At 37.3% G+C, this 12,505-nt stretch overlaps 1 protein-coding gene across 1 annotated transcript in view; it reads right to left on the bottom strand.

Moving 5' to 3' along the window:
- Positions 1 to 12,505, bottom strand: part of LOC116705335 (VPS10 domain-containing receptor SorCS1) — a 47,777-nt gene that overhangs the window by 12,809 nt on the left and 22,463 nt on the right. The window contains exons 6-20 of the mRNA XM_032541428.1: positions 11,065 to 11,129; positions 10,427 to 10,545; positions 9,992 to 10,081; positions 8,954 to 9,133; positions 6,760 to 6,906; positions 5,521 to 5,623; positions 5,191 to 5,267; positions 4,522 to 4,613; positions 4,258 to 4,365; positions 3,889 to 4,006; positions 3,626 to 3,759; positions 2,716 to 2,829; positions 1,880 to 2,051; positions 1,419 to 1,605; positions 308 to 441 (exon numbers count right to left, since the gene is read on the bottom strand). Of these exons, the coding sequence (XP_032397319.1) occupies positions 308 to 441; positions 1,419 to 1,605; positions 1,880 to 2,051; positions 2,716 to 2,829; positions 3,626 to 3,759; positions 3,889 to 4,006; positions 4,258 to 4,365; positions 4,522 to 4,613; positions 5,191 to 5,267; positions 5,521 to 5,623; positions 6,760 to 6,906; positions 8,954 to 9,133; positions 9,992 to 10,081; positions 10,427 to 10,545; positions 11,065 to 11,129 (1,840 nt within the window). The remainder of the gene's footprint in view (positions 1 to 307; positions 442 to 1,418; positions 1,606 to 1,879; positions 2,052 to 2,715; positions 2,830 to 3,625; positions 3,760 to 3,888; positions 4,007 to 4,257; positions 4,366 to 4,521; positions 4,614 to 5,190; positions 5,268 to 5,520; positions 5,624 to 6,759; positions 6,907 to 8,953; positions 9,134 to 9,991; positions 10,082 to 10,426; positions 10,546 to 11,064; positions 11,130 to 12,505) is intronic.

Raw genomic sequence — 12,505 nt, 5'->3', positions numbered from 1 at the left:
ATATATATATGTACATTTGTATACTGTGGCTACAAATTGCCTTGGAAAATGACAATTAAGAATCTAAATGGTGCATACCTGAAACCAGTTCTGCCGAAATTTGTGCGTACATGAGGGATATCTAAGGTTAAGTAGTTACTGGATCGTGTACTGTAGTTAATAGATTTAAATGAGAGAAGAGATGTGAAGTATTTTGGAAGCAGGGTTTTCTAAATGGATGACGTGAGATTGCTATTTGTGACTTGTAAATCTATCACACCATTCAGTAAGCAGGCTGCATGGCAGAGAAATAGAAAGTAAGGCTTACCTCCGTTTTGTTATTAAACCACCAGTAATAGGTGACTGTTCCCACATTTCTGGGACTTAACACTGTGGTGAGGTTTACTGCTTTGTTCTTGACGACCACCGAAGGAGCGGAGAGCTGGACGTGTTCAAGCTGACCTTTAAAGAGAAAACATAAACACTACAAATTAACACCTTTTGTTACAATATGGCTAAATACTGCTTCCATGAAGCCATATTTTGGCACAACAATGACTGCCCGGAACACAATGAGCATATACCGGTAGTTAAGACAGTGGAGAAATGGATTGCACTGTGGGAGTGTTTTGACTGTGTGTCTGTGGATGTTTTGATGTTTTTTTAGTGCCATGAAAAAAATCACCATTGGAATCCATTATAATGAGCTGAATTCAAACTGACCACAGCTGCTTTTCTCTTTCAATGAGAATACATCAAACAGCCATCTTTTACGCCTTAATGGGGTTAGTGACACTCAAAACTCAAAAAAGATTTTGGATGTAGTCTCTCTTTAATGAGCCAATTTGAACTTATAGAAGAGTCGTTTGCCCAAATGTTTAAATTATTTTTTTATTTGTTAAGCCCATATACTTAATATTATTAACAGTCTATGGTTAAGGCCCACAAATTGAAGTGTTTTGGCTTGGATGTAATATGGGATAAAGGATCAAGTGTAGTCACTTTCTGATATTAAAGGTCCCTTGACATGGTGGTTTTTGGATGCTTTTACATAGACCTTAGTGGTCCCCTATTACTGTATCTGAAGTCTCTTTCCTGAAATTCAGCCCTGGGGCAGAATTTCACGCCACTAGATCCAGTCCCACAATGAGCTTTCCTTAGGACCCTTTCTGAGTCTAGAACTCTTGGGGGTGGGGGCTCGGTTTACACCTATCGGCATTTCTAGCCACTGGGGGACCATAGGCAAGCTAGGAGGACATATATTAATGTTAAAAAACCTCATAACGTGAAATTATTAAAAATATAATTTAAAAAATGAAATACTCAAATACTGTTTTCAGTTTTTTTTTAAATAGAAGACTAATCATATAATTGTTTATGTTTTAGTAACAACTTTTAAAGTAGTCATTTGACTCATTTTGACTCATTATTTGACTCACAGGAGACGTGGAGGTAGAGTATAACCCTGTCAAAGCCCAGAGTGTTGGTAGCTGTAGCAGAAACTTGGTAGATGCCAACTTTACTGTAGATATGCTTGACCCCATCATCAATGGAGCTTATGTTAACATACGATATTGCTGTCCCGTCGCCAAAATCCACTGTTATACTTGTCATGGAGCTGAGACCCTTCGAAAAGAAAACAAAATACTCATATCACTCTGTATCAGACTGTAACCTCAGTTAATAACAGAGTGCATTTCCATAATATCTACAAGAAGGTGGTCAAGTGGTAAATCATGTCACCGCATATGTATTTGATAAACTGGTGCGCCAGCCTCTGTGCAACGTTGCTGACAGCATCTCGATATACAGATAAAACACTAAAGAAAAAACATGCAGCTTACAAGTATCACCCTGTAATACACACACTACTGTTGTTTTGATAAAGTGAAACCAGCACCTCTTCCAGAAACACCAAGAAAGTGACATTCCTCTCCAGTGTTGCTACCAGTGTTCCCTCACTGGTGAAGAGCTGGAGGCCCCTGGGGGCCTGACTGGGACACTTTTGTCGTCTGGGGCTGTACTTCAACAGCATTACCTCCGTGCAGTTGTTAGACAAAGCCCGGCGATATCTGGAATTCATTAATGACCCCCAAAAGACACAAATGAGCATCACATGAGTGAAAAAGCACACATATAACACATGCACACACAGGGAGATATTCATAAGAGATGTAACCTTTTTGATCTATACCCCAACAGCTTCACCAGATGAGCTAAATAATCTTTTTTATCAACACCAGCCTTCAGTTACAAATGTGTCCATGTTAGTAACACTATTAGTTATATAAAAGTTTATATTTTTACAATAGCTATTGTGAAAACTGTTGACGTTTCAACTATTTCTCCATTATCTTTAGCTATTTTAATGTCTCCGCTCACTTGCTAACTAGTTTTCAAACACTCAATTGCAGCATTTGATGTTCAGGTGCAGTCTGTTTATTGTGGCTTGTAGTTCATTGGTTATTTTGACAATAAATATGATAAAGATCAACCTCAAATAACATTGTAATTCTGCTTTTTTTGGCAATTTGTGTTCTGACTTTCTTCCAATCTTCCTCCTTCCATCTGTTTTGAAGGTTAGGAGCGTTTCAAGGATAGGGTATAGTATGCAAGTAACCATTCTCACACAGCACAGCAGGTGTTTTTCAAGAAAGTTGAGCTTGAATGTAACCAACACCATCTTTACAGCCACTACTCCCTTTGTTCGTGTCAATACAACAAATTCAGATGTACCCTGTGGTGTTGAGGAAGCTGTCCCCTGTGATGCAGTCTCGAGATGTTGCTGAAGGAATGAACCAGAAAGCCCGAGCGCAGCTACCATCAATCTGCCTCTCAAACCCGTAGTCGCTGTTTTAGTTGGAGCAACATGAACAGAAAGAGATACACTGAGGAGTTATTGAGAATAGTTTTCATTGACATATCAAATATAATTACTCAGCTCAAACAGAATCACACACAATAAGTCCCACATCTACTGTAACTGGAGGTGTTCTTGGCTCAAGAAAACCTTTCACAGCACAGTCAGCTCAGAGTATTTGAGATTTGAGGTTTTGTGTAACATACCTCAGAAGAAAAAGGATTATGCATGTTTAGACAAACAATAATTATACTTTGAGAAAGTCAGAGGGATCTGTCAGATTTATTTCATTGTGATCTATGAAACAGTCTCAGGAATGTTGGAAAGTGGAATAAGCCTTTTAGTAATGAAGAGGTGTTAAGCGTGTTTAGTTGAAAAGGTGTGAGACAGAGTAAAGTCATAGAAGTGTAAGAAGTTCTGAATTGAAGTGACACTTGTTAGACATACTAAGTATATAATATTATAATGGATTCAGGAGTGATGCATTACTTTTATTCATTTCATTCAAATCTATTCAAGTGCACTTTATATGAGTAAAACATATTTAGAAATGCATATTGGGAATATGTTAAGTATATTGGGATATTAAGTACAACCACAATCGTATATGAAGATTATTCATCCCTAAGAGTTAAAACAACTGAATGTTTTTAAATCATAGTACTAACTTACTAACTTAAATCCTAAATAAATAGAAACACAATATACACCTCTTCAAACACTCCTTTGACACTCCTCTGACAAAGTGTTGTGCATTGGATTTAATAAAGTAAAAAGAGAACTTACCACTCAAAATCAGCCTCTGTGCACGGGCAGGAGTCTGACATCTGGGAAATGTACTGATTTCTAGCCTTGACACATAGAACGTTTGCTTTCAGTTTTTGGAAGATTCTCTTCATTCCCATGATGCACACTTCGCCCTGTGATGATTAATGCATCATAAGCATTTCTAAGATTCTCTTTACTTTTTTCATCTTGCTTTTATTGTGTGACTGAAACAAAGAGATTCACTTGGGTTTAATCAGCAAGAAGCAGCAAGATCCTCTTACCTCATTGTGTAACTGCCATGTCATGTAATCTTCAGATGTGCATTGTTGTTGGAAAATGGACCGGAAGTCAATTTTGACAAGTTGCCACTCAGATCGATGACTAAAATGACCAAATATTCTGCACAAACAAGCCAGAAATACAAGGTCAAAATATTGGGTATAAGAAGGCAGATTTAAAAAATAAAAATCATTCCACTTTGGGTAATTTAAATGCAATTCTTAATCCATATTCCTCTGTGGGTTAAAGAAACTCCTCTACATCTTGGTCTTATGAAACCCTTTTAAAACCAGATTAAATAAATAATGACCCAGTGCAATAATTAACAAACTAGAAACACATGAGCGCTTTATGGTTCCTTCATATCTTACGTCATTATGAGGGTGTCCTCTCCTGGCTCCCCCAGCACCCCGTCAACATAGAGCGGTGAGGAGGTGAAGCTATATTTGTCCCAGTTTCTGCCCTCATCGAAACTCAGCCTGAGGGAGAGAACAATGGTTTGATCAAAGACAGACCAGCCCCAAATAGAGTTGAATTCAGTAAGAAAATCCTCAGCAGAAAAGAAGTCTGACTCCTTGTTTTGAAGATTGAGTACAGTCTCTAAAAAGATGCAGTACACCCTTGGAGAGCCTTACCAAATGTGTCTAATTGGCAGAGGTGTGTGTCGGATGGCCACCAGAGACCCTCCTTGATTCAGGAAAAACACGCTGTACTCTTCCTGAAAAACCTGCAGACACAACCAGCTTCCACTTATCACACCAGAGAATCATTCAAGTCGACATAAAGTGTGCACCGATGACAACATTAGGAACATGCATCCTACACCTACACAGTAAACAAGTAGAAACCACAAGTGTTCTTTACACAAGAGTTTTAGTTGTGTAAATAAACAACAGCATCAAGCAAGTGCTTGCACTCTTTGTTGATTTTTGTTGTCTTTAGCCAATGGCAAAGAAAATCAGAATGCTCCTTTTAGTTTATTTGGTTTACAGATCAGAGATGCACATGTCTTCACAATGCTGGTTGTCAAACATCAATTCTTTATTTCTTAGCCATCATGGCTGTATCAACAAGAACTGAAAAGCGAGATCTTAAAATTGGTACAAAAAGCTCAGTCAGAGTCCTATTCTTTTTCAGAGAATGCCTGACTAAAGTCATGTTTGTTTCACTTTGTTTTGTAATACATTGAGGGAAAGACAACAATTATCACAGAAGCTTTTAAGAAGTTCAACAAAGTTATTTATACAAGTATTGGTGCAAAAACACAGGTATTTGGAACCAATCTTACAGTTATCATACTGTACCTCTCTCCAGCTGTTTCCAGCATCAGATGTGATGAAAATACTGACATTATTACTGGTCAGCTCAGATCCAACTACACCTGAACACAAAAGGTAGAACAGCACTATTTGGAGTATTTATTTTGGCTTCTCAAACAAAACGTTTGTGTTATTCTTTTCACTGAAGTAACATGGAACACATGTGCAGGAAAGGTTGATTTCTTTTATTTTGAAAACTGTTGTTGGCTCAGAAAGACTGGGAACAGAACAAACGAACAGATTTGAATGAGAGTGCTGAGGGATAAATTTGAGGACCATCATTAAGGCTGAGAGCAAATCAAATAATCTCCTCACCTGACGCTATTATAATTCCTGGAGCTGAATCTTTGCTGACAATGTTTCCCGAGGTGTAAGGATTCTCTGACACATGAAGGTGTAGATGCAACGAACAGTAAGGCTGCCAAACACAAACACGAGGAGATCAGTTGGCTGAAGTCAAAATGTGTAATTCAAAGGTTTGATAATGACCTGGATCACAGACAATATTAGGCTTCATAATAACTGACTTATGAATTGATTGTGAATCTATCATTATTTGAAATAAATAAATAATTGTCTTGTTATCTAAGAAAAAAGTAAGAGAGATCTGGTAAAAGAATTTTGAACAAAGAAGAAAGGTTTTCACCACAATAAACATTACATAGATGACATCATCCACCATAAATTCTCTATACATTAAAATTGGGTTAGGGTATTTTATGCTGGAAGCTCAATATGGAAGTATTCCTGTAACTCTGATACATGTTTACTTAAAAACTGAATATATCAAAATGTGTTTTTTCACATTTTATTTAGTTAGTATTATTATAGCTAAAACATCTTATGAGTGTATGCACAGTACATTAAAATGCAGTTTAGATGATGGGACATGTTCATGGGACTTTTATTGGACTCATAAAAATCGACAAAGTGGCTTTTTACATGTTATATATGGCTAAGAATGCCCTCTGTGTACGACTGTAGAATTTTATTAATTTTCATTTAAACTTTTCTTTAAAATGAATAAAAACTAAAAATTCAACTGTCATCCGTCTTGATGATTAATGAATGGTGACATAACTTTCTTACTAACTTAATTTAATAAATAATCAAATAAATACGGTTTAAAGAGGTGCTACTGTACTGCACATCAGTGCACTAAAACCATCCCAACAATTATGATATCATGTTATGTTACATATAGAGCATTTTACAATTTATGATAAAATCCTCACTAAACTATTAGACTATGAGTACCATGACTAACGTATTTCATGAATACAATAGAACATTGTTAATACTATAACTTTTGGATTCATAATTAATAAAGGACAGTTAGGTTGAGATTGGTGTTATCTTTAAACTGATCTACATATTAATTGAGTATGCCAAATTATTTGAAAGGTCTCTTCAGTTATAGACATATTTCTGAACTATGTTGTTGTGATTTACATTTGCACTCTTTGACAACAGCTTTGCATGATCTAGTTTTCTTTTTTTAAGATAATGGAAATCCAAATAAATAAATCTATCTCTTGTCAGTGGCCCACTTACTGGTTCACAATAGACCTTGTTTCCCTGGAGATCGGTTGTTGGAGCCTGAAGAAGACGCCAGTCTCTTCCCTTGTTGTATGTGATATAAGTTTTCACTTGGTTCTCAACAACTTTATTTGACAGGAACACCCCTTTAATCCCAGCAACCTGCGAACATGAGAGACAGAGGGGGGTTTGGGGGACAAATTAAAAAAAGGAAGGAAAAAAACATATATTATTCAGTTAAGTAAAGCTAAAGGCTCCAAAAAAGTTTGGAGAGAATACGTTGTCAGTTTTACTGACAGGAAGCACTAGTTTGGACCATCTGTAGGACTCTCCTGAATCAAAACAACATATGGCGCAGCCTTGAGATATTTCTTCTTCTTTGTATTTATGTGCACAGAGATGCTGAATCTCATGTTCAGCTCTCACTTGAATTCATATTTCTCTTCCATTTGAAGAGCACAGATCTTTGTCAAAGGAATAAATTATCATTTCAAATCTTCTACTGGACAATGAAGCAAAAATATTTCTGAGCATACAATGTGTGTGGAGGTCAGTAAGCAATGAGAGTAACCAGTGCTGATGGCTATGTTAGGTGTGTGTTTGTAACAATGTGATGCTTTTACTGTTGGCTACAGATGAGGATAATCTAAAGTGATGCATGTAGTGCAGTCACTGTGAATTTCATAGCACATTTGTCAACACAGATATAACATGTTCCGGGCACAAGTTGAAGCAGATATTTTCCCTGCATTGTGACTATGCGTTTTAAGTGACACAAGTGATTCCTAAACTTCCGTATGGTACATTACCCAAAGACCAGCTAAATGTTTTTTGTGCGACAACAATGTCACATGAAAAAGATAATAAAAGCAGACAGAAAGTGCATATGAGCAAGACACTCAGATGCAGCAGAATGAAATGTACCAACATCTGTTCCATTATGGTGAGGACATCAAATCTGAGCGGAGGGTACAATTAAGGAAAGAATGGCAGAAAAAAAAGGAACTTTAAGCAAAGTTTTAGGCTGTCTTTTGGTACTTTACTTGTCAGAATCTCTTGTTATTGTTCAAGCTTCCAAACCATGAATTTAAATGTGTATGGTGCTCTTAGATGCAGTCTTCAGTTTCTTCTCAGTGTAAGGTGGACTTTAAATTGCATGTCACTGTGAGTGGATGGATGAATGAAGCCAAAAGGTATTTTACTAAAGTGTACAACTAAATATTTTTTTCATTACTGATAAATCTGTCCAATGTTTTTTCTGATGAATCATCTATACAATGTAAGTATATGTCAGTATACGTTCTTAGGAACTTTATGTTCCTAAGAACATAAAATGAGCTCTTCAAGTTTCTTCTCTTGTTCAGACCTGCAACAGTTGATCAACAGAGAATAAATCAGCATATACAGTATGTTAATAGTAAATGCATCGTTTGAGTCATTTATCAAACAAAGATACCAGCTTTTCTGCTTTTTTTCTGCTTATCTTTCTTAACATGATTGTAAACTGAAGAATTTAGTGGTTTGGACTGATAAAGTTGTTTACATAAAACAAGGCATTTGATGACATCACCGTTGGCTCTAGAAAATTACAATAGGCAACTTCTATTAGTTCTGACATTCATAGACCTAACGATTAATAAATTAATGATAAAAAAAAAACTGTTTAAATAAAAATAATCGTTACTTGCAGCCCCACTCTTGTCTGGCCAATAGTTTAAGATGATGATGAGATAATATGGTTAGAAAATACATTTGAAATGAAACAAAACAGATAAAACAGCAAATCCTCAACTTTGAGCAGCAAATAGGAGAACCTGGAGCGACCAAATGTTTAGCTTTTTGTTTAATATGTGATTTAAATGATTACTCAATTATCAAAATGGTTGCTTATTGACTTTCTGTCAGACAATAAACTTCATTACAGTGCTAATTAAATGTAATTCATTTAGAGTATTCCAAGTATGGGCAGTATTGGAACCTATATAAATCAGTGTAGAATTGCACAAAGAGTTGAATTGCATAACAGATGATTTTGCATGTATAATTGCACTTTTATTATGAAGCATGTCAACTCATTGGTCTGATAGTTAACATTCATAAACACGACATATACTATAAACTGCAGAAGTTTTATGAGTTTGTCCAGCATGCCTGAATAACATAAAAACATGTGAAACGATAATTGATGACTGACATCGCCGCTGCCTACCTCATAGAGGTCTATCATGATATTGCCCTCTGGTCCTCCACTGCTCACAACGTTTTCCAGCATCAGGGTGAAGAACAGCCCTCTGGACTCAGACATGTACAGGTTGTAGGAGTCATTCTGATGCCAGTCCTGAATCGCTGCCACCACCTGGTTGTCATCTGTGCTGATTATTTGCAAGTCCTAAAAATGTGAAATACATGAGTACTGTGTATGCCAATAAGGCTTTCAGAATGTATTCAAAGGATTTTTCTCAACAAAAACAGTGTGAATCTGCATATTAGTGCGCACATATTGGCCACTGAGCTGGAGCAGCAAGCTAGCAGTTTGTCACTTCTTGACATCATTCGGTCAGGATCAGCAGAGATTAGCCCTCAAACGTTCCATGCCATGCACTACAAATTAAGACAGGCTCCATTTAGTTTGACTGAATCCCTTCTCCAGAGTGAGGTGAGGTAGGGGATGTGTGTCCTTAAGAACGTTTTCACAGTCTACATGGATGGATGGACATGATCGAAACAACACTGTGGGCACTAAATCTGTTGTAGTGTCACAGTCTCTAAAACCACTAAGCTATCCTGCTGTGCTTTAAGTAAATGGTACTGAGTGTGGAACATTGTTTTTGTGCAAATGCAAAATTATTTTTTTCCTTAAAAAACACTCTTTTGGTGTTGTGGGGAAACTGCAACTCCAAATTAATATTTTAGGTAAAGATCTGTTGATACAGGCGGGAGGGTAACTGATTAAAAACTGTGCATGGGTCTTAAATAAACACAAGATCTGAAGATGTAGGCTAGTCATGTATAACTGAATCAATTTTCAGGAGGATAATAATGTGGGGGAAACAATTTAATGCATTTGTCAGCAGACATTAGTATTAACTGGGAACAACCATACTTACAATCAACCCTCACTAAGTCATCACAATACCACAAATAAGCTTGAAGAAATCTTTAACAGTAAAATAAATGCTGCACTTGTTTTACTGTTTGTTCTTCTACATGTGCTCAACTCACCAAACTGCATCCCTTCCAGCCTTACCTTTGGCAGAGTGTACTTGGGAAGCTTCATTGGGTAGAAAGAATGTCTTTTATAGGACACATAATGGACAGACTGGCCACCTACTGGCACCTGGAAAAGCAATATAATGCAATTTGCACTTCAATCAAATTTCAGGTAAATATTCCTAAAATTCACTGTGTACACTGACTGTTAGCAGCATGTATAAAATAATTTAAGCCACCATCAAAACTCAGCGTTTGATGTTGATGTATCAGGATCTTGTGCATTATGCAGAGTGGAGTTGTAGTATAATACACAATGTTGTGATTTCAATTACATGCCATCCTTTCCCAGGATAATGGCCCCTTTTAGTTAATGAAAAACATGACTGTACATTAAGATGCGATTGAATGCAGTGGTTTTACAGCTTTTAATTGTCTTTTAATGAAGCCAGACCTTGCAATAAAAACCCACCTGGATGAAAACGTATTCATCCTGAACCACCAGGGAATTAGGGATGATAAATCCAGGGAAAGGCTTGCCCTTGTTTCCATCAGAGCAATTCTGAAGTTTACAAGTTATGTACTGTGACCCTGTGGGTAAGCAAGAAATGAGTGCTAAAAATATAACAAAGAGAAAAACAAACAGCCTTCTTTAGTCCCCAATCAAGGTTTAGCTTATGCTGATGGTATTAAGTGAGCCATAGAAGCAACATTGTGGAGGCCAATCCTCATTATCACTAATAGATAAAGTAGAGACAGAGTTGTCCCAGTGTGTTAGCATCAGCCAAATGAGGCGGTCTCCCCAGAGACAGGACATTAACACACAAGGCCTTATGGAAGTTCCTGCACTGTGGCCAATAAAAAGAGCTAAGTCACAGCCTGGACCTTGAAAAATGAATTAGCTTAATCATATAAAGAGTCTCCATGCAGCCAATTCAGATGGGGAGGCAAGATTTAGTACAACAACAAAAAAACTCACTCGTGTTTTTTTTTTGGTTTTTTTTTTACAGTTTACCAATCATAACAAATGTTGCTAATTTGACATGAAATCTGTTTAAAATTCGGACTAATCTTTCTATGTTGCCAAGGGAACATCATTTTATTACTCACGTCCATCAGAGACACTGATCTCCAGGTGAATCATTCCTTGCTCTTTGTCTAAACCCAGTCTGGACCTGTAACAGTATTACAAACAGGTAAGAAACAAAAGATTTCTGCTGAAGAGTGTCTGTTAATAACGACATTGTGTGCATTAATCATGACGTGCCCATTAAAAATTACATCATATGGGTAACATTTTATGGTAAGGGTACATACATTATCATGACTGTATGCATGACTTAAAGAATGAAATAGCATGAATAAATTCATTTAGTAATTTATGAACTATCAGGAATGCATAAATCAGTGGTGTAGTCTAGATTTTTGTAGTGGGTATACTGTGATATTTCCCTCCCAGTCTCATTCTCGCCCATGTCCCAGAGCAACCCCATACATTTTTTGTAATGTTGGCACGTATAGCATCAGCCTCATCTGGTTCATTTTCTGTGGTTTCTGTAATGTAACCGTCTGCTGCAGTGTCACCCAAAGCTACAGTAGCTTCAGGGGCAGGCTTACGAAAATAATGAGAGTGTGGTTTAAGTTGGCTTTTGCCTCATATCTACTTTAGCAATTCAGATTAGTTAATTTCATGTTTGTACAGAAAATGACCGCCAAGCAACTGTGCCGTATCACATTGTCTACACCACTGGCATACATGATAATTCATGTAACCTTACCATAGAGTGTTATTCCCACATTTGGCCAGTAGTTTCCAACCTTCTTGCATGAATTTACATTGAGAATACATTGTATAAAAATAAATAAAACTTACGTGTAAATTAACTAATGTAATGCGGAACTAATGGAACGCGGAACTAATGGAACGCGGAACTACTTTTAGATGCACAGGTTCTTCAAGGACACCTAATCTGTAGCTTTGCCTTAGCTCTGAAGCTTTGATTGGCGAGCCATATGTAGCCAAGCTCCGCCTATGTATGCAGTTTTAGTGAGTCAGCGATAGCAGCAATAAGCAGTGTTGCCAACTTAGCAACTTTGTTGCTAGATTTAGCAACCTTTCAGACCCCCTTAGCGATTTTCTTTTTCAAAAAAGTGTTTAACAACAAATCTGTCGACTTTTGGTAGAAAAGACATAGATCTTCTGCAGAAAAGACACAAGTATTGTACAGCGAGCAATCTGTTCTGACTGAGGAGCAACCCCTCCCCTTTGCTCTCTCCTCATGTGCAGCAGCGCTGCGTGGGCAGGTAGAAGGGGAGGGGGGACAGGGTGCGGAATTGGTGTAGGTACGAGAGACAGCGGGATGCAATGGGAGAAAGACACCGCTAAGCTAGCCTGGCCCTGGGCAACATATACTATATATAATACTATATTAGCTTTAGCCAGGCAGGGAGCAGCTTTCTGCAGTGAAAAATGGCTGGGAGACGTCGATATAACGTTACATTAATCAGGTAATTTGGTTTGTCTTTGCAGAGAACAGAGATGCTGTATTTT

Source organism: Etheostoma spectabile, chromosome 17 (assembly GCF_008692095.1).
Source record: "Etheostoma spectabile isolate EspeVRDwgs_2016 chromosome 17, UIUC_Espe_1.0, whole genome shotgun sequence".
Classification (NCBI taxonomy): Eukaryota; Metazoa; Chordata; class Actinopteri; order Perciformes; family Percidae; genus Etheostoma; species Etheostoma spectabile.
Note: the sequence above shows the minus strand (reverse complement) of the source record. Positions and strands in the feature narration are given on the sequence as shown.